The sequence below is a fragment of the Seriola lalandi genome, unplaced genomic scaffold, assembly GCF_002814215.2.
Source record: "Seriola lalandi dorsalis isolate HSWRI2012SDOR001 ecotype SW California unplaced genomic scaffold, Sedor1 jcf7180002054923, whole genome shotgun sequence".
Taxonomy (NCBI): domain Eukaryota; kingdom Metazoa; phylum Chordata; class Actinopteri; order Carangiformes; family Carangidae; genus Seriola; species Seriola lalandi.
The window spans coordinates 784,511-805,726 of NW_019525475.1; the positions used below are offsets into that span (position 1 = coordinate 784,511).

The 21,216-nt window shown below is 40.7% G+C and overlaps 2 protein-coding genes across 2 annotated transcripts; one reads left to right on the top strand and one right to left on the bottom strand.

Moving 5' to 3' along the window:
• Window positions 1-1,196: 1,196 nt before the first annotated feature.
• Window positions 1,197-4,018, bottom strand: rbis (ribosomal biogenesis factor). The gene is made up of 4 exons (XM_023431486.2): window positions 3,866-4,018; window positions 2,300-2,415; window positions 2,055-2,171; window positions 1,197-1,963 (listed from the first exon to the last, which is right to left on the bottom strand). Exons 2-4 carry the CDS (start codon window positions 2,408-2,410, stop codon window positions 1,895-1,897), a joined length of 297 nt encoding a protein of 98 aa, XP_023287254.1. The 5' UTR covers window positions 2,411-2,415; window positions 3,866-4,018; the 3' UTR covers window positions 1,197-1,894.
• A 1,800-nt stretch (window positions 4,019-5,818) lies between these two features.
• LOC111673646 (carbonic anhydrase 1) lies at window positions 5,819-12,580 on the top strand. Its single transcript, XM_023431479.1, has 7 exons — window positions 5,819-5,977; window positions 6,253-6,450; window positions 8,174-8,292; window positions 8,905-8,997; window positions 9,146-9,208; window positions 9,311-9,466; window positions 10,969-12,580. Exons 1-7 carry the CDS (start codon window positions 5,950-5,952, stop codon window positions 11,086-11,088), a joined length of 777 nt encoding a protein of 258 aa, XP_023287247.1. The 5' UTR covers window positions 5,819-5,949; the 3' UTR covers window positions 11,089-12,580.
• Window positions 12,581-21,216: the final 8,636 nt, after the last annotated feature.

The following is a 21,216-nucleotide window of genomic DNA, read 5'->3' on the forward strand; positions in this document are numbered from 1 at the left end:
TCACTTCCTGTGAATATATTGTTTATTGTAAATACATTTGCGACTCTGTCATTTACATCTGCCCCGTGTTTGTCTTTCTGAACATAGATATACTGAATATAGATACAGGATTCACGGCTCTTCATCAAATCCTACAGTGTGACGGACGTTACGACGTCACTGGTTTTAGACTTCAGGAGTCAAAACATCATTGGTTGTAGATAAAAGGAGTCACAGTTTTATCTGGGAATCTGTTTGTGACTCATCTTGATCAAATCAGTCTGAACGCCCTGAAAAACAGACCTTTTTCTACTGGTAACACCCCGAATCAACCGTGTCTACTATTCTAGAAAAACTATAACATAATACATTCCTGTCCACATACTTTTGTCTACTGTGTAATGTTGCATCTACCTCTGCTGGGTGTGTGACTAGAACTGCTCACCAAGCTCGTCTTAAAGTGATAATGTATTAACTGCAGGTTTAAGCTTCTCTAACGACCTCCGTGAACACGAGGCGTCTTCTCGCAGGCGGATTAACACCATCACTCAGGCCAACGCCTCCGTCACGACAGTCATCTCCAACCTTGGAAATGTCATTTGCTTATTTATGTCAACACGCTCGAGCACCGGTTTGTTTACCATTCCTGCTCGTGCCCCAGATTTATTGACCAACTAACACAGTCAGAGGTCACCACGGAGACAAGCAATTAGCCGGGCACTGGTGCAACCCGTGACCTTCGATGTCAAGCTGCTATGGCGGCGGCGGCAGCAGCAGCATACTGATAACTGCACGCCGCTCACTGGTGGTGCTAAAAGAAAAATCTATACCTCATCTTCAGGTTTCTCTCCTAATAGAAATGATGGTGTGAGGTGCTGAAATAGAACTTGTACATACAGGTGTGGACAAAATACAGAAGACACCTGAGCATGTGATGCGGTGCAACGCGGCTGCAACACAAAGTATGGACTCAGAAATGAGTTGAACCTCAAAACCACAAAAGAAAAATGAACATTTAACTCAACGTGTAGCGTTTTCTGTTTGTGCCTTTTCCAAACACGTCACGTCCGATAATTTGTGCAGAGATGAGATATTTAACGAGACGCTTGCTGTACTGTATGTGCAGTTCTCATTTACATTCTGTTACAGTTCCTGCATGAATATTTTAACGACTTCCATAAGAACCGTGGGTAACAAAACTCTCGAAAGCAAACACCTTCATCATCACAAGCAGCAGCTTCATTAACACTGAATCAGGGACATGGAGAAAAAAAAGAAGAAGGGTGTGAAAACCTTGAAACCACATTCACAGAGACAGTAAAATAAAGTCCACATGGTTGAATAATTCTTTTCAAAAACATGCTCCAGGGTTAAAATAACTTTTATAAATTACTTTTCACTACATACAGACTCAAGAAGAATATACTTGGCAACTATTTTGTTAATTTATTAATCTTTTTTTTTTTTGCTACATTTCAAGCAAAACATTCGCATTTTTTTTTAAACTATTTTCTGATATTTCATAAAGAAAATAACAATAATAATCAATTAATCAAGAAGATAAAAAGCACATCAATTAATAATGAAAATAATGTTTAGTTGCAATCCAGAGAGAAAGCAACCATTTCCACACTAAAGATAAGAACAAACGAAATATCCTATCTTCCTGAAACAACATCACAACTGTGACAAAAGTGATAACATTTCTCTGCACAGAAAATACAGGGTGCTTAAATTATACACAAACATTTTACCATCATGCCACGACTGCAGCCTCTTCTCGTTCTACACTCTTCTGCAGTCTGTGTTTCGGCACGAGATGTATTTCTGCAGCTGCTCTGAGACTTTATTTCAACAACTGAACACGAGCACAGAGACGTAGATCCCTCAGTCATAGTCCTTCTCTCCTGATCCGTCATAGCTGAGAGAAGAGTTGGGCAGCGCTGTCAACATTTACAGATTCCTTCGGTGGCACCCTGACAACCTAATATGATAATAAAAAAGAAAATTATTATTATTAATCATATCAGGAGAATTGAAATGTTAGGTGATGAAGGAGAAGTTTCCTCCTCTACCTGTGTTTGTTTCTTTGGCTCAGGAGCAACAGACTTTGAAACGCTTTTACAATCCCTCTGGACCTCTGTGAAGATTTGATTGAGGCTCTCCACCTTCTCATTTTTCACCGCATTGATCTGTGAAGCCACAAATTACACTACTGGAGTGGGCACAGCAAACGCTACACGCAAGGGTGAGAAAGAATGAAAATATGTGTGAAAATATGAAGGAAAAAAAAAAAAAAGGAAGAGGAGCGAGATCTTACGTGTTTGAGTGTTGTTGTGACAGGTTTGGCTTTGTTCTTGTGCTTCAAGTGCTTGTTTGCCACTTGAAAGATGTTCTTCTGTTTCTTCCCCTTCTGTTTATTCTTCGCCATGTTACCTGGGGAGAGACAAAGCCCCAGTCGGCACGGTTATTTGCATGGGAGAGTTTTCTTGTGGCGTGTGTCCTATTTTTTTTATCCAGTGTTGCGGCGTCCACATCGATCACATGACCTCACGACTCCTCTGAACAAGACAGATGTTGAGATTATTCCAAGTTCCCCACATGCTTCCTACGCTCCTGATTAGTGACACCTTGTTATGCCAGAAGCTCACTCCTTCAAACAGTGAATCATAACACTTGAACAGGTTCAAGAGGTTCAGATGATTTATAATAAGCGCAGCTAAAGTGATTCTCAATGCAGCAAAATTGAGGCCAAACAAACTCGTTCAGACATTTTTATTTATTTATTTTATTCTGCAGATCAACCTCTTCGCATTTTCATGCTGTCTAGACTTTAACCAGGAGTTACACCATAAACAAAAACAAACACTCTCAGTATGTGGCCTTGAGGCTGAAAAACAAGGATGTTCTTCAAGGGTATCAACGTATAAAAAATAAAATAAAAGCATAGCTCTGTAAACCTGCCGCTGCCGCTCGCAGCAGACCAGTCAGAACCAAAACTGGAGTGGAAAAACACTCCATCTGTCTAGACAAATACATCCTGCTGTAGGCTTTAAGGAGCTGATGGCAGAGTCTGGTATTAAACAACATACATCCACAACTTCTTGGTGTCAGGCTTCCTGTTCCTGTTTACCAGTGTAGTAATAGTAGTAGTAGCAATACTACTACTAGTCACAATGGTGATAGGAGATGTCTAGGGCAGCAGCTAGACAACATGGCAGTGATTTTAATAAAATACATCAACACATGTTGTCATCAGAGCTGCAATAATTAGAGTCAATTAATATCAGTCAATAATCATTTCAATACCTTGTCGTATTTACTGTTCCTGAGGATTTGAGGTTTTTGTTTTTCCACACGATAGTAAATTCAATATCTTTGGGTTTTGAGCTGTTGGCCAGACAAAACATGACATTTGAAGAGGTTATATTTTGGACTGTGGGAAATTACAGAAAATATTTATTTTTTACTACTTTCTAGCATTAGTAACAAAATGAGAAAAGACGATAATAAAGATAATCTTTGTCATATGGTGTGTTTTTGTTTGTTTGGTCCACGTCACCCAGCTGTGAAATATCCTAAACAGGAAATTGGCTAAAAGTAAACAGATACCAAGACTGGGATATAAAAAAAAAAATAGATAAGTGGCACGTGAATGGATGTCCTGATAAACCTATAGATAAAGATTAATACAACTAAAACACTAAAACACGCATCGTCCAAATGTTGTTGACAACTGACTGTGTGCCTGTCTGTTTACTGTACAACAACGTGTGTGTGTGTGTGTGTGTGTGTGTGTGTGTGTGTGACGTTGATTTAACAAAACGAATAAAACTCTGTGTATAAAACTTAACATGTCGGCTGTAAAATACGTTTAAAGACAGACCTCGTATGTGAAGTGGTTGGTTGGTGTTGATATCCGCGTGTGCTACAAACGTGACCCTTCTGCTACGTCACTTGTGCGCGACAGTAGACGTAAGTTACGTCAAATTTCATTTTCTTCTTCTTCTTCTTCTTCTTCTTCTTTATGATCTTGCAGTTCTTTGAAATTAAGTTATCGCAGCAAAACAAAAATATAACTTGATTATTTTGATTTTTGACGAGAAAAACAAAACTAAGCGAAAACAAAACTTCCGGTTTGTATGTCCAACCTTCAAAATAAATGCTTTAAAGTTTAAATCCCTGTCATATGTTACTTTTTTTTTCTCAACAGATTTCATAGTGGCGAAGACTGTTCAGTTTGGCAACATATTTTTTGGCAATTATCCATTGGAACCGATATCGAGATTCATTGTAGGCCTGCATGTGTTAACATTTTAACTACATAACATTTTAGACACCTACAATATTCGTCATGCATTTTTTTTTATTTGACTAAAAAAAAGGATTAAAATTCATTATGTTAGTTTCCCCATTAAACCTGCATGAGGACAAACCGAAAAGAGTGATGTCTGCAAAGCTCTAATCTATGACTGTCTTTGACTACAAGCTTTGTAGTATCATCGACTAACAGCAGGTGGCATCGTAGTACCACCACAGCTGAGTTCACTGCAGCCTGTTTCTGAAAAACTGAGCATTATGCCATTGTATTCTGAGCTGGACTGGCCACTAGGATGCAATCAAACTGTTCTGGAGATTTTAGGGAGCGATATGAGGTTTAGGCCTAGTGTTCAACAGAAGAATGGACTTATCCCTCAACAACATAATCAATTATTTCTGTCTGACTCTGAAATGCATTTCTTTCTTTTTACATTTTACAGACACAGATGCATATTTTTTTTTGTCTATTTACAAACTGCTTCAACAATATTTGAAAACAAAACTGACAGAAATCAAACATAGCCTAGATGTTTGTGTTATGATTAATGATTTATTTTATTCAACATTGACTCTGGAACCTTCAAAACTTTTTATTAATGTGTATGGATGTGGATAAATGTCATCAACTTGGCCCATACTTTGCACTGTGTTGTCTTCCTGCTGCAGTAGGCCTACAATAACACTGATAGACAAATCCTGCACAAAGTAGGCCTTCACTCTGTTATCTGTCCTCCTGAGCTGTGCAAGAATCAGCCAGATAACCTTTCTGTCTTGTGTTCATGTTTTTTTGAAAAAAATATGTTTGCAAATGAATAAAAGTCATATGTTAGTCAAAATATTTTTGAAAGATTTTTCACATAAACTCACTTCTGACATCTTTATTAGCGCTGAACTGGCGTCATCAGATGATGGTTTGACGGGGTTTATTATGTGGTTTTGTGGGACCCTGCAAGTACCACTGAGTAAGACGCACAGTCCATATATGTCCATATTAGGAGTGTCTCATTTTGGGCTATTAAGGGGGATAATAAGGGGCTGGCACATTAAATATTTTCATTCTCATTGGATCACCTCTCTGTGATTCAACAAGTACTTAATATTTTGATGATATTTTGTATGTCTGTTTATTGTTGCACTGTGCTGTTGTTCAGTAACTTCAGTGTGTTCCTTTCAACAACATCGCAGTTTCAAAATGACACCACGGTGCATTCTGTTGCGTAATTCCGTTATCTCCTGACATTTACAGGCAAGTTAAACCCGTTAGCTGAGCGCACGTTGGTCGAGGAATACGCAGCCAGTCAGCTTGTCAATGAAGATTTTACCGCTGCAGAGAGAAAGAGAAAGAGAGAGAGTGTGTGTGTGTGAGAGAGAGAGAGAGAGAGAGAGAGAGAGAGAGAGAGAGAGAGAGAGAGAGAGAGAGAGAGAGACTCATTGATCCACAGTGTTGCAGCCTTGCTGCGCATCTAAACTCCTCCCGGTCATTGCGCGGACATCATGTGGCCAATACCAGCCTGACTGACACACCGCACACAGGGGACCCTATATAAGTCGTGCAGCTGTCAGGTGGAGGACACTGGCTGCTTTGCGCTGGGAGACGACTCGCTTTAGGGGATTACAGCTCTAGATACACACACATTCAAACTCTTAACAATGTCTTGGGGATACGCAGCGAACAACGGTGAGGCGCTCACGACGCGTACACGCTATCATGTAGTGGGTGACATTGCTGAGAGGACTGCTACCACCAGTCACACCAACAGGCAGGGTGCTGGGTGAATGAATGGGAGGACGGTGCATGCAGAGATATTTTTTAATCCTGCACATTTTGGGGGATTTTTACGCGCGTTTTAAGCACATCACCACCCTCAGATGCGCAGATTATTTCACGAATAAACCCCCATGTTTCAAGACTAACATACTAATAACCACAGTGTTATCATTATATCATTTTAGGACCCGACAAATGGGCTGATAACTTCCCTATTGCCAATGGACCCCGTCAGTCTCCCATTGACATCGTACCTGGTGAAGCATCATACGACGCGGGGCTGAAGGCGCTCAACCTCAAGTACGACCCCTCCACCTGCCTTGATATCCTCAACAACGGACATTCCTTCCAAGTGACCTTCGTAGATGACAACGACAGCTCAAGTTAGTGTTATAGCCTATTAATATTGTATGAAACCTCTCCAGTCTGTGATTGAGAAATTGGCATTTTAATATATCGTCTTTAACCTGGAGAAAACACAAGATTCTCATATATTTCCAATTATTGTTGTGATGTCTGTTGGTACAACAGCGGAGCTAATGCTGGACTCAGGTTTGCAAACAAAGGCAGCAGGTTCTTTCTGATGATTTCCAGTCAGGATGCAGCAATCCGCTCAATGCGGCATTCAGGTTTAATACATGGCTTCTGTGCAGCTCTCACAGCCTCCAGCATAAAACCTATAGAACTCAAGCATGTTAATATTATTTTAATATTAATATGGATGCATGAGTCATGCGTCCCAGTTTCATTGACGCCTCGAGGGCTTTTAATTTGTGTGGGGTTTTTTTAAACATTTTTCTTTATTTTATAAAAGAAATGAATAGGCTGCAGGAGTTCCATTCAAGAGCCAAACACAAAGCGTGCAGATACTAATTGAATTGGTAATGTAACCCCTGGTAAACCTTTCCCACGCCGGTTCTTTTTTTCTCTGCTGGTGAGGTCAAAAGCGCAAAAAACGAAGGTTACTCTGCAAATAAAGCCGCTGTTGGTTAACTATTAGTGTGCCAAAGTGCGTGGGAATGTGTTTAGTTACCAGATAAAAGACGCTTGATCTGTTTTGGGGGTTTTTTTTCACCCTCCTTCATAATATAAGATGCAGATTGCTTGATGATTTTTTTGTTTCTGTTTTGTTTAATTGATTTTCATTTGGATCAGATTCTAATTTTAAAAAGAGACAAGAAACAATTGCTTGAGATTATTTTGTTCATGTTTAGGATTTTGGATTGGTCGTCCTGTAAGCGGATCTGATATAGGATAATGAAGAATATGGTTACATAATCAACAGAATCACATGGGTTTTATTTCCAGTGGACACACAGCAAGATGAAAAAAAAACAAAACAGGTTTATTTAGAATCTGAACTGCATTTGTTAAGGCCTCTGAAATCTTCCTTGGTATTTCACTGCACTTATTTTCCACCATGCCCCTCTAAAAAAAGGACGAGCTATGTTTGCCTGTCATCGTCATGTCAGGGAAGGTCGTGTCATGCACCATGGAAAAGATGAATATCACAGCACCAGCAATTTAATGTAGATACCTTCCTCATCCATTTGCTTCAGGATCAGATCTGCACCTTCTTCTTATCATTTGAAGCCGGCTACTGAGAAACAAATATCCTGTTTGGAGAGGGAAGTGTGTGTCTGTGTGTGTGTGCGTATCACAGCTCCAGAAATAGAACAATATAGAGGATTATCTGCTGCTGTTTCAGCCGCGTTGTATACTGTAAATAGGTACATTGTGTAACATTGGAAGGAGGTTTGATGTTAACAATACCTGGACATGTAGTCAAGTCTGACCAGGTCTTACACAACAGGAACTGAGTCTACTTCCATGAAATAGGAAGTCTGTCTGCCATCGTGACACATACATATGTGTGTGTGTTGTGTGTGTGTGTGTGTGTGTGTGTGTGTGTGTGTGTATTTGTGTGTACATTCGCACCTTATTCATCTTAATAAACTGTTCCTTGCATTCTCATATTTTCTGTTCAGGAAGATATACAGCCATCTTACAGTCTGTAAGATGCATAACAATGTGGCAGCACCCACGTTCAGTGTGGGATGAACTGACGGGAAAAGCGTGTATGTGTGTGTGTGTTTTTTTCTGCAGCTCTGACAGACGGACCAATCTCAGGGATCTACAGGCTGAAGCAGTTTCATTTCCACTGGGGGGCTTCTGACGACAAGGGCTCTGAGCACACTGTGGCCGGGACCAAGTATCCTGCTGAGGTAAAGATGCTCTGAGCCTTAATGATGACGATGGCAACGCTGACAAAGCTGTACTCTGTAACAGACTGAGGTTGATGTAACAAGGGGGGAGGTTAAGTTTTGTGTGTATTGGAGGTCGTTAACATTTGTCAAGAGCAAAGCTGTTCTGATAAAGATAGGAAACACATTAGTTGGGACACATTTTTGTGAAAGTAAGTATTAATATTGCTACGTAGCTAGCGTTAGCATTGACAGCTGTTTACCTACCAGTCTAGAAGAAATGTTGTGAGTTCAGCATCAAACTTCATTCCTTTACTGAAGTCGTGTTTTCTTCTACTGAAGTTAGCACGCTAACCAGCTAGCCTCAGCCCATCCCGTCACTTTCCGATAGCGAGTCACTGAGGACGTAGCGCTGCTCAGAACTCTGAACGCAACACTGGCCGAAGCTCTTGTCAAGTGACAGTTACCACCACCTGCTCCACGTTCGGTGGCAGAGAAAACAAAATAGCCTTTAAGCTAAATATTGTACTTCTCAGTTCAGCTCAGCAAATCTCATCAGTCTTTCAGTTCAGTACTTGTAAATAGAACATCGCCATAGGAATTTTTTTATTCATCCATGTCATTTATCCCCAGCTCCACCTGGTGCACTGGAACACCAAATACGCAAGCTTCGGAGAAGCCGCGAGCCAGCCCGACGGACTCGCCGTTGTTGGAGTTTTCCTGCAGGTCTGTTGGAGCGATTCAAGCACATTCTTCAGTATTACAGCAATTAGCATAACTCATTTGCATACTCTGCGTTGCTGTCATTTATCACAATGTATATAGTTTAATTACCACCGTTTGCTGATGATGACTCTATTTAACTGTTTTTCAGATTGGTGCTGAAAATGCAAATCTCCAGAAGGTTCTTGATGCTTTTGATGTCATCAAGGCCAAAGTATGTTTCTATAAAATAATATAAAAAACACACATTTTCATGCAGTTGATTTATGATAAGACATGTGGCTGATCTGTTCCTCACTTTCTGTGTTATCCTCAGGGCAAGCAGACCTCTTTCGCTGACTTCGACCCCGCCACTCTGCTCCCCGGTTGCCTAGACTACTGGACGTACGACGGCTCCCTGACCACACCCCCTCTGCTGGAGAGCGTTACCTGGATTGTCTGCAAAGAGCCAGTCAGCGTCAGCGCTGAGCAGGTATGTCTTCTCGGAGAGTCCCATTTAGCAGAACAGGGATTGGCTGTGTGCCCACGGTCTAGAATAACCCCGTCTGCAAATCCTCTCTTTTACTGCGATCTAAATCAAGGGCTTGATTGTTCAGATTAGCTGCACGGCTGAAACTAGCTCTGCAATGGGAGGAAAGGCAATACAGCAGCTTCATTCCCTCTCAGGATGCATTACGGGTGCAACCAAGAAAACAAGCGCAACTACCAGATGACACAGATGTGTGAAATGCTGCTTTAGCACTGTATTTCTGAGTCATTGTGTGGGTACTGAACAGGAAGTGTTCATCACACATGTAACACATTTTCTAGGTTAAGAGACAGTGTGTGAATTCAACCATAACTGAGGGAACACAGTATACTGGCACATAATACCTGTATTTGCAAAGTATTTCCTTCTAAAATTACACCAGTGAAATGGATATTTGACTCGTAACCACCCATTAATCCAAACTAACAGCCTCTCTAGTCAGGTTTGTCCCTGTGGTTTCAGTCTTTAGGCTGTGTGAGAAATGGCACTGCCCAGTAAGATGTTTATTTCATGGCAGCGAGTAGGTGTCTCAAGGGTAAACATGAGGGACATGTGGATATAACCTTTAGACTTGGTGCCAAGCAGATAAAGAAGTCATTCATGTTCAATAATACATGTCATTAGTTAATGATTTGTTATTAGCTAATGGTGAGAGCTAACACCCAACAGTTGAATTAATTCGTCCCAGTGGTGTCTAGGTTCTCACTGTGTACATTATATTCAAGTGGCTGCAGCAGTGTAATTACCAGGGGTTAATTCATTAGCCAGAGTTAATGACAAATCTCAAATAGGTTGAGAAATGCTCTTATTTAATTTCTTATCAGGTACAGTAAATATGAAGCTACAGCTGGTTAGTTAAGATTAAAATAAAGACTAAAAGTAGGGGGAAACAGCTAGCCTGATTCTGTCTGAAGGTTACATAAATTCACCTACCAGCACCTTTAAAGCTCAGTAATTACGATCTTATATCACATTTGTGTGAAGTGTAAAAACTACAAGTACAGTTTTTTTCCTCACATAACGGCTTGTAAAACCACGACTTTTTGTTTCTAAATATTCTTTATACTTTGACTTCACTACATATTTTTTGTACGAAACACGAAAGAGAGAAATTAGAAATTAAACAAAACAATGCAATGTGTTTTTTAGTCAGCTTTAGATATGTTGGGACAGAACAGGGCTAGCTGTTTCCCTCGTACTCTTTATGCTAAGCTAGGCTAACCAGATACTGACTGAAGCTTCAGCGACTTTTGGTAAGAAAGTGAATGAGTTTATTTCTCAGGATGTCAAACTACTTTGAAGCATGAATAAGACAACTGCCGAGCGGCGGCGGTTCTTAATTCACTTCAGTGACTGGGTGGGACGAGTGATGTTTTGCATGAGTGACAGTCACAGGAGGTCAGCAGGAATGACTAACCCCATGAATGTCTTCTCCCTTGTCACAGATGGCGAAATTCCGCAGCCTGCTCTTCTCTGCTGAGGGGGAGGCCGAGTGCTGCATGGTGGACAACTACCGCCCTCCCCAGCCGCTCAAGGGTCGCGCTGTCCGTGCTTCCTTCAAGTAATGCCCCCTCCCCCTCAGTCGCCCCTTTATGCCCTGTTGCCCTCTCCCTCCCTCCCCAGCCCCCCCCCTTTAGTCAGACACCCAGAGTTACCTCTCTTGCAGTGAGCCACAAAAGCACACATATCTCTCTCCGTCCAATTTTAAAAGAAATGAAATTCCTGTGGCCCTGTTGCTCTCAGTCTAACAGTGAGATGAAGCATTTGCAGGATGTGCATCTCTGTTTCTGTGTGTGTAACAAGGCAGCGAAAATACCCTGTCATAATTTATTTTATAAGGCAAACACTTCACGGTGGAGGCGAAACGTTTACCAGGATTTTGCATCTGGTGCCAATGTTTTTATACAGACATTACACCAGCGTGTGTGTGTGTGTACATCCAACAAACGCCACAGAGATGAAAAATAAAAGACAAATTACAGTCAAAATGGTGCTCTGGAGCCAGCAAGTCGCAGGAAGCACAAGCTCGTTGCAGTAGCCAGGGGGAGGATGAAACTATACCACCATCTGTGAGGAGGATGGTAAGGTGCAGATAAAAAAACACACACACACAGACACACACAGACACATACAGTCCTGCTGCCAGTCTGTCTGTAATCTCTGAATGACTGCCAGCCTCTGCATCACAGCAGCTTAATGAAACGCTGCAGCCGCCTCCATCACAACCGATTGACTCAGAAAATCCCCCTCTGGCACACACAACATTGCACGCGCAGTCTCAGGCAGACATGATGCCTATAGGCACTGACCTGCTTATTGATTTGAATTCAACATACAGCAACAAAGGACATGAGGAAAGACTGCTGTTAGTGCAAGCTACTGAACATCATGACAACGGCTTATTTCTCTGGTTTTACAGTCTAATCTTCAAATCATCCCATGTTGTGTTTTTATTGTTATTATTATAGATTATGTCTTTTTTTTTTTTTTAGTCTGACAGCTTATGCAAAATAAGTCTTAAGTGATTCCTAAATTATGTTTTCTTACCCAAAGCTCTTTGCATTTTCTGATGCCCTGATGATATAGCAATAGATGAAATGAAAATCCCTTCATGTCTTGTTTTGAAACCTCAGTGTGTCAAGTGCTAATGCTTAAAACGCACAGTCGCCTTCTGGGCAATGCCATAGTGGCTAATGCACAAAGCCAAGGAAGAATAAATTACCTTGCCAAGGCAGCTGAGGAAGAAGAGAAGCTGCCAACAGATAAGATTATAGTGTCAGCCTGGTGTCAGGCCCTGTATAGGAGAATAATTAATGAAAGACCATGTGAGCTCCCCTTCAGCTTTGGGACCTCAGGGTTTAGCCCTGTATGCATTTCTGAAACATTAAAGATAAAGAATTATGTGTTTTTTTTCCAGAAAGATCGTAATTAGCATTAAAAAAGAAAAAAAAAAAGCCTTATGCCAATCACTGTTAGCACCATCCCTGGAGTATGTGTTGTCATTCTATTTTGGAAGTGGATGTTTTACTAGTTAAATAAATATATTTTATGACTAAAGCATGTCTTTTGTTTTCTCTGTTTACTCTTGTTTTGCTTTGTCTTACACAAACATAAATACTTACTTGTGTCATTACCATTCAAGGCCATCAGATTTTAAAGTCTTCTGTCATTCAGCTAATTCCCCCTTTAGTGACTCCATTCTTACCTGTCATCACCTGAAAACCAACTGGGATCAACAAATCAACAAAACTATACTGCAGTATAATTGCTTTATATATGTATCCTGTATCTGAATACTGTACAGTATATACAATTACGGGGGGGATTGGGGGGTTTGGACCCCCCCCCCCCCCCAAAAAAAAAAGGCGGTAAAAACAACAGTACGGGGGACTTGCAACATCCATATATTTTTCTTACCTGTAATTATAACTATTACAATAAATATTCCCATATTTATACTTGGAAGAATCTTGTGATACGATTTCAGACACCCCTAAAGTGGGCCGTACCATTTCCTACATCTGACGTTAAGTCTTGTTTACTTTCCTTACTCGCGCCAGTGGCTCGCGCTGCGTCTCTGCCCCCGTGTGACAGCGATGGTAAATGTAAGTTTCAGTAACAAACTATTCAGTGGGTTAATACACTTTACTGTCCTACCCAGACAGTTTCTGAATGAGACTGTGTGAAGTATCTACAGATGAACGCTGACGTTACCTTGTTTCTAACTTTTGCCGGAAGTTACAGTTTAGCTAACTAATGTTAGCTAGCTGATAGCGCCCATTCATTTCCAATGTTAGCTTGTCATTTAATTACCAATATCTAATGTTAGCTAACACTGGTGCTCAGTCACTAACAGTGAGACAGTGGGAATTAGTTGTTGTAGAGATAAGTTTTGAGATGAGTTTATTATTTATATTAATAGTCTTTTGTGTGGCTGTGGTGGCTTAGTTAATATTTTACATTTTTGATATTAGGTTTTTAAGAAAAAAAAATTTCACCCAGGAATTCAGGAGTTTTATCTGGTTTGGTAACTGAACAATATTAACATATATGTGTGATGAAGGTCCAGTAATTGTATTATCAGTGGTGGAAAGTAATTGAGTACATTTCCACTTTTTTTGCTTCTTACATCTTACAAAAAGCAGCGTTTAATCTCTGTAACATTTCAGATGTCTGAGTTGTTAACAGTTACCAAATAGTGATTTTTTTTCCCCTCTAAACTTTTACACATGGTTTAATTTCTATAAATGTTGAAATGATCAAATATCTCACCAAAAGTCATGACCCCTCATCATCCCCTCAGATTTATCTGGTGACCGTGTTTGTGAGAGGGGATTCAATGCAGTTAATGACACTCTGTGGTCAATTCTTTAAGGTAAGACTGATTTGATAGAATTTGCATTATGCTATTTTAAGGACTGAAACATTAACCTAGCTACTCCTTAAAGACAGACCACACAAAAATCTAACTTTTTCAACTTTTTTTTTTTACTTTGAAAAAAATTAATTCATATTCTACAGGACCTTTTACATTGAATTCATATGTTTCTCACTTCTGAATTAATGGAAAGATAGGATTCACTCCAGCTTAGGCTTTTGAGCCAATAGACCTCTTTGTTAGGTTGATAGTGTTTCTGGTTCTGCTACATCATCGTGTGGGTCTGTATTTGAGTGAAATTGATGGTCTGCTGTTGATGTTTGCGTGTGTGGGTCTGATGTGCTGGCAGTTTTACTCTTGAATACTTTGTTGGTGAGCCCTGACTACAAAGGTTGTTGTGTGGTACATGCTTCATGAGCTGGTGTTATGGATTTGATTCATCATCATCATCATCATCATCATCAGACATTAAGTTTAACAAGTATGGTACTGTAATGATTGTTAGACTTCAATTCACTGAAGCACGCGCCTGCGCTTTACTGGAAAAAAAGTTGACCCCCTCTGATTATCATTGTATAATTCGCACTCTGCCGCAGACTATGTCTCTGTGTCGATTTGAAACGAAGGCTACCCTTAAGATTAGTTTATCTTATCTCAAAGTTGAACTCTGTGTACTTAGAAAGTCACTTATGTCTTCATTATAAAAAAAAAAATCAGATCTTATCAAACTTCCTGTTCACATTGGTACACAGCCACAACTCTGCAACTTGCAGTGTATGCAACATGGTGGCATTACTAGTTTTACTTAACCACTGGCAACACGAAGAAGGCCTTGGCTGTACGGAGACATTAGCTCCAGTTGTTTAGCCTGGCGTCTCCAGACCAATTCCAGAGTGAATAAACATGAGCTCACTGGTTGGTCTTGTATCCAGGTTTCCAGTTGTTGGGTTTTCAAGGACAAGAAGTACAACACACTAAACCTTCAACACTGGTGATGGTGTATTTTTCAATTATAATTTTACTTCTGTAAGAAGAGATTAAAAGTTATGACTGCCAGCACCAATCAGATGGTGAGTGAAGGGTGGTGATCTTCTTTCATCCTGGATGGATAAGAACTGCTAACCGCCAACTAGCAGCTGACACCTAAGTGTACTGAAGATTTTAATCAGCTGTGGCATTTCACCCTGCGTCAAATGTAAGCAACACTTGACTTCTCACCTCTCTTATAAACCCTCCACAGGAAGATGAGACAAATTTTAATCAACAGAACTTTTCTGCTGTGGGTGTTACCAGTTTTTTTTTTTTTTTTTTTTTTCCAGCTGGTCTTGAGCGTCTGCAGAGAAATGTGTGTGTCTTTCATGCACAGGAAAAGCTGGCTTGACCGCACAGAGCTCTGAATAGAGCTGGATTTGTCCTCGGAACATCCTCAGTCCCGTTGTGTGCCCTCAGTCACCCCGATGTGTCCTACAAAATATCAATAAAAATAAGAGCTATCGACTGTCTGACTAACCCAGTCAGAATCAATAATGACTTGTATAACAAAAAAAAACAAAAAAAAAACCCTCTTTGATACAAACCAGAGTGGAAAAGTTTGTTTAAGGTCACATGTGATCGCTAGAAAATGCCCTGGGAAAACTTTTATAACCAGCCATACCACAAGGTCAGCTATTTTTTGAGCCAGCAGTAGACAGCAGGAGATAAATGGTCCAAACTAGTGATGCCTGGATTCCCTCATGTACCTTCTCTTGTGGTCATGAAGAAAACAATAAGCATCAGTGCACTTTGTTATGCCATATTTCTTGAATATAAAGAACTTTTGCTCATCAGATTTACTGTAAATCCCCATTTACCAAAAAAAAAAAAAAAAAAATCCTTAAGTATGAGTTGTTTCCTGGAACTGACCATTCACCAGGCCCCGCCTCCCTTACCACACCACGTCTGTGCACTTTACACAGTGGCACATTTACCACGTCAGCGTTATTTCTGTGAGTTGGTTGAAAGTGTTGATTCAATGTTTTAAAACAATAATCCGTAAAAAAGGCGTTTTAACTATGCACCGGATGTCTAGGCACAAAGGTTAAAGCTGCATGTCAACATCCTGACCAGATGATGATCCATGCAGAGGGAAAATAAATAAAGAAACAGCATTTCTCTTATAATTCCTGTTCATACAATCCTGTTGGGCTGCATTGCTTCACTTTATTACAAGTGAAAATGGTTTTTCAGATGAGGACTAACTGATGTGTAGGTAATGTAATATTGGCTGAGGTTGAGTTTGCTGGAGTGTAAGCTTTGCCAAATCCAATAAAAAGCAGGACAGTGCTGCTGACTAGTCTAAACTCAGGACCACACAACGACTCAGTGGATGTGCTAGTGGTGAATGGGAACTTTTTTCTTTTTAAATCTTAAAAGTTAACAAAATCAGCTTGGAAATGAAATAGGGCTTGGTTGCTCTGGGTAGCAGACATGCTAACAATTGCGGCATTTCAATAGAAAAGAAATAGACATGCCATGCTAAGCTATGGTTGCTAAGGTGAAACTGCTCCTCTGGGAAGGTGTTTAATAGCAAGCGCTCAGTTGTTTCAAATTACAATCGCTGCACAAACTAACAACTGAACATGTGAATGAAATAAAAGATGTCTTCTATCATCCTTTATGCTGGATTATTTACCCTAGCTGCCACCGATCATCTTCATTCGCTGTTGACATTTCAGTGCAGCTTCTTATTTCCACAGTCTTGTTATTTTACCAGCATCATTGCCTTTTGTGTTGCATCTTTTCATCTCACTGGGTGTTGTGACAGCTGGGTGAGAGGAAAAATATCCTGCCGGGTGCCATCATGTAACACAGATGTGGCTACGCTCATTTGCATGTTTTGTCTCAGTCGACACATGCCTTCACAAACTGATGAGAATGTAACACATGGTCCGGTCATTTAGTCTTCAGCATGGATGTTTGTCAAGGTCAGAAACTTCGATTTCATAACAGATTTATATTAGCTATTCCGGCCTGAACGTTGCATGAAATACAAGTGATGATGATGATGGCACATTGTTGTTTAAATGGATTTTATTGAACATGTCAGGTGAGGGCAAACAAATCGGGGCTAATTCCTTTATGGTCAGCGCATAACAGAGATTTGCCATGCCACGGTCAGCATGTCTCACATTTTTTTCCCTCTCCAGGCTTCTGACCAGCACTGCAGATTGTTGCGTAATCAAGCGTGTCAGGCGGCTGACATATATTAAGGAGACAGGAACTACACACTCATCCATAAAGTGTGAGAAGAGAGGGCGAGGGAGTCGGAGGAGAAGGCCATCCGAATGCACACCACTGCAGTATGCAGTCGGTAGATCTGACGTTGCACTTCGGTGTGACAAACAGCTAGGGCGAGCTCTCACCTCTGGTCGTCTGGTGACGTTCATTTCCACAGAGGAAATGATGCATCAGTTTACAAACACAGTGTAAATTACCAAATTAAGTGGGGTGGAAATAAAGTGGTAGTGTTAAAAATACAAGCCTTAAATCAGATGATCTTCATCAGCAGATAGAGTTTGCCCAGTTGTCACAGAACATTGTTTTCTGGGCACTTTAAAGGAGCTATTTGTAAGTTTTGCTACTGCCAACGTTAGCATTAACAGCTTTTTACTCACCAGTCTAGAGGAAACGTTGCGAGTTCAGCATCAAACTTCATTCCTTTACTCGCCAAGAGCTGTCTCCAGAGGTGGAAATGCGACGCCAATGTCAACTCGTGTCTCTGTCACATCTTTTCTTCTACTGAGGTTAAGGTGGGAGCAGTGTCTTGCCTTTAAAAGAGGGACCAGTAACATCACACAGTTGAAACTGAAGTGGTTTTATTTTCTCACTTTATTTTCTCTCTTTGATTAGGAGGTGAATTTTGGTTACACCACCTGAGATTGTATTATTATATATAGTTTATTTCCAGGCCGGGATGGGAACAGCCCTGATGTTGAAATACCTGAACGAAGGACAGGACATTGACACACACTGTAAAGAGATTAATGCAAGAAATTCCACGTGTGTTCTTCGGTGAGTACAGCGTCACCTTCAGGCATCAACGTGGATCAATGTTGTTTCCTGCTATTCACTGCTATCACTTTTTGAAAAAACTGTTTTAAAAGATAAAGCACAAAAGCAATATGAATGGCATATTCATTTCATATCTGCTTGTGCCTCAAAGCTCCTCGTGTTAACGTGCAGAATCCAGGAATCATCCGTTCAGAGATACTGTTCAGGAAACCCTCCACTTAGCGCTAAGCATTTTTCAAACTGAGAGCAAGAATGGTTCCATGTAAACATTTCAACAGCAAATTTCCTCTGTAATTTCCTGCCCTCGGTTTTCATTGCCGTTCTATATAAACATCCACTTCTCTTGGTGTGTGTTTCACTGACTTATCAGGAAGATCTAAAGTCCACTGTGACAAAAGTGTGATTCATTTTGATTCTTTCTTAATGTTTAATTAGGAAATAAGTGTTTCAACACACTCTGGCATTTAACCTGGCAATATGACACATGAGATAGATCTAATCCATACAAATATATTACATCTAATGGGCCAAGCCTTTGTTTAAATTACATAGTGTGTACTTTATCTTCAAGACATGTAAGGTATTCACAGTCCCTTACCCTGTGTGTGACTCAGAAACCTCTACAGGCGAAGTGAGTGTGTAATTCAATCAGTAACTTAAAGCTGAAGGAAATCCCGTGGGAATAATGTATGAAGCTACTTATTGTTTGTAGTGTAACTACTTTCAAATTTGTAGAAATTTATTAAAAATGCATAGACTAAACACAAACTTTCAGTGCTGTGGTCGCAGCCAAGACACTTTGGGACGACAGGATATTTGCCTCAAACATCAACAGCGGTGTTTTCACATGTTAATCCATGGGGATGATGCTGGTGGCCAGAAAACACGAGCTCTGTCAATAAACAAAGTTAAAGTACAAATATTCATGAAGTGGAACAACTCTATTTAGTTTCTCATGAGGAAAAGCAAATAAACACAAATATTTATTTTAATCTTGTCCATTAACTGAAATCCCGATTTAGCCTAAAAACATTAACCATCCCCCATCCTTTTTTTTCTTTCTTTCATCCCAGTGTGTTAAGGGATCAGTGTGTAGGATTTAGTGGCATTTAGCAGTGGCCCTCTCTAGAGTCAGAGTTTGGTTTGTCCATTCTGGGCTACTGTAGAAACATGGCGGTGCAACCAACACCTGCAACTAACCTGAACCACCACACAGGTAGTTTATTTTTTTCAACCCTCTGATATGACCCATAGGAGTGTCTCCCGAAATAGCGCCCCCCCCATGGAACCTTGGTTGTCACGGTTACAATAATAAACACACGGACTGCACCGACAGCGGCGAATCTCCTCCCGTCGCCATGGTTACTATGATAACGGTCGTGGCTTGGTTAGGTTTAGGAAAATATCGTGATCTGGGTTAAAATTTGTACTTCCTCAACATTAGACGATCTCTGTTGTCATGGTTACGATAACATAAACTGTTATTTTCACATGGGAATCGTCGCCCCGCACTTTTCCCTTTGCTCCTTTCATAATTACTACGAGCGCTAGATGTTGCCTAGCAACAAAACACAACTATGTGTCATAATAACCTCCTGCACAGACGACTGACAGTCTCGGTGCAACATGGTGGGGTCCGTGGAAGAGGATGCGCTCCCCAGATATAAAAGACTCATACGATCCCTATAGTTTCAGGTGATTACACACTAATAAAAACATTAATATAAATATTATATTCAATTTTTTTTTGCCAGTAGATCACGCCCTAAATTCTACAAACTGGTCCTTAAATGCCAAATAGGTTGTTATGTTGTTAAATATAGCAACTTAAAGTGCATTACGTATGGCAAGTCTACATACTGTAGCTCTAACTTTAATGAGATCATGGGATAATCCCCGATAACGGCAGGGTCATACTACTGCTGAACCGAACTATCTCCAACGATTACCCCGCGGCTCATTACAAACTGTTGTGACATATGGACCGTCCACTGACACGCTATGCCTAACATCTGTTTATGTTTCATTACTTCGTCATTCCTGTTGTGGTCAGGCTGGAAAATGATGACTGTGCATTTTTTGTGTTTGGCCTCCCTGCACCGGTCCGTGCGCCATAATCCTCAAGATACTTATTCATGTTGATGACATCATTGGGCAAAGCGGTGATCATGGTTTTTTCCACTGTTTTTTCATAAGCTTTGGACGGCAGCGTTGTGAAGTAGGCACAGTTCAGGCCGTCCAACTCTTTTTCAAATGTCAAGTCTGTTGGCTCAGAACTGCCACTTTCCCTTGTAATAACATACAGACGCTTCCTCTAAGTTACTAAATCGTTTTTTCTTGCTCTTGTGCTTTTTGGTCTTTACCAACTTCTTATTTGTATTTATCCCAAGCAAGAAAAATCCTTGTTTGTGTTTGCAGTTGCTACAGAGTTAGCAACAGTGAACCTGAAACCATGTTATGTGCACAAGCTACAGAAATACTTGCCGACACAGATCAGGGAAAAGAAGGTCTTTTTGCGGAGTGATACGGTGTGCGCCGCGTAGGAAGACGGTAGTTCAGCGGTTCTAAAAATGCAGTTCCAAAGGACAGCGCTGTTTGACGGCGAGATAACAGCACAGCAGCACATGACTATATATATATAAGTACTTCAAACAACCCAAACTATCACTTTAGTCATGTGTATTGGAAGAGATACACATGACTCCAAGCAACAGGATTAAACAGGTTAGCTCGGACAACCCTGCTTCAGTCGTTTCTGTTAAACGTTTGATGTTGAAATATGTGATGACTTTGTGGAACTTGTGGCATGAAACACTTTATGTTGTCATGTTCCCTGTTGGTTTTATTTCCTGTATTTTCAAGTTGAATAGTCATTGTGGGCATAAAAATCATAACTAGTAGCTGAGTTTGAGTGTGGGATCTTGGAGCAAACACCGTCCATGATGTAACACGAAGTATTGATGTTCTGTTTATAGCTGTTTGGCGTGAGGTCCCTCGCTGTGATATCTCCTAACTAGCCTGTCAGTATTTGCTGCTGATAACAGACAGAAAAAAAGGGGTTGATAGCAGAGGGGTGTGCCACCTATGGGGGCTGCCCCACTTGCCTCGTACAGCACAGGAATAACCTTATCTAGGTCACCTACACAGAACTTCACCGCCGCTGCCACATCCTCCTCCTCCTCCCCCTCCTGCTCTGCTGACCACACTGATAAGAATGAGTCTATTCAGTGAGGCTATCAGGCTTAGCGTGAGTCTGCCAAACCTG

Coding starts and splice junctions, on each gene's coding strand:
- LOC111673646 (XM_023431479.1), top strand. CDS start 5,950: ATGTCTTGGGGATACGCAGCGAACAACG. Junction 8,293..8,904: donor GGACCAAGTATCCTGCTGAG/GTAAAGATGCTC, acceptor ATTTATCCCCAG/CTCCACCTGGTGCACTGGAA. Junction 9,467..10,968: donor TCAGCGTCAGCGCTGAGCAG/GTATGTCTTCTC, acceptor CCCTTGTCACAG/ATGGCGAAATTCCGCAGCCT.
- rbis (XM_023431486.2), bottom strand. CDS start 2,410: ATGGCGAAGAATAAACAGAAGGGGAAGAAACAGAAGAACATCTTTCAA. Junction 2,172..2,299: donor TCACAACAACACTCAAACAC/GTAAGATCTCGC, acceptor GTGGCTTCACAG/ATCAATGCGGTGAAAAATGA. Junction 1,964..2,054: donor AGCCAAAGAAACAAACACAG/GTAGAGGAGGAA, acceptor TTATCATATTAG/GTTGTCAGGGTGCCACCGAA.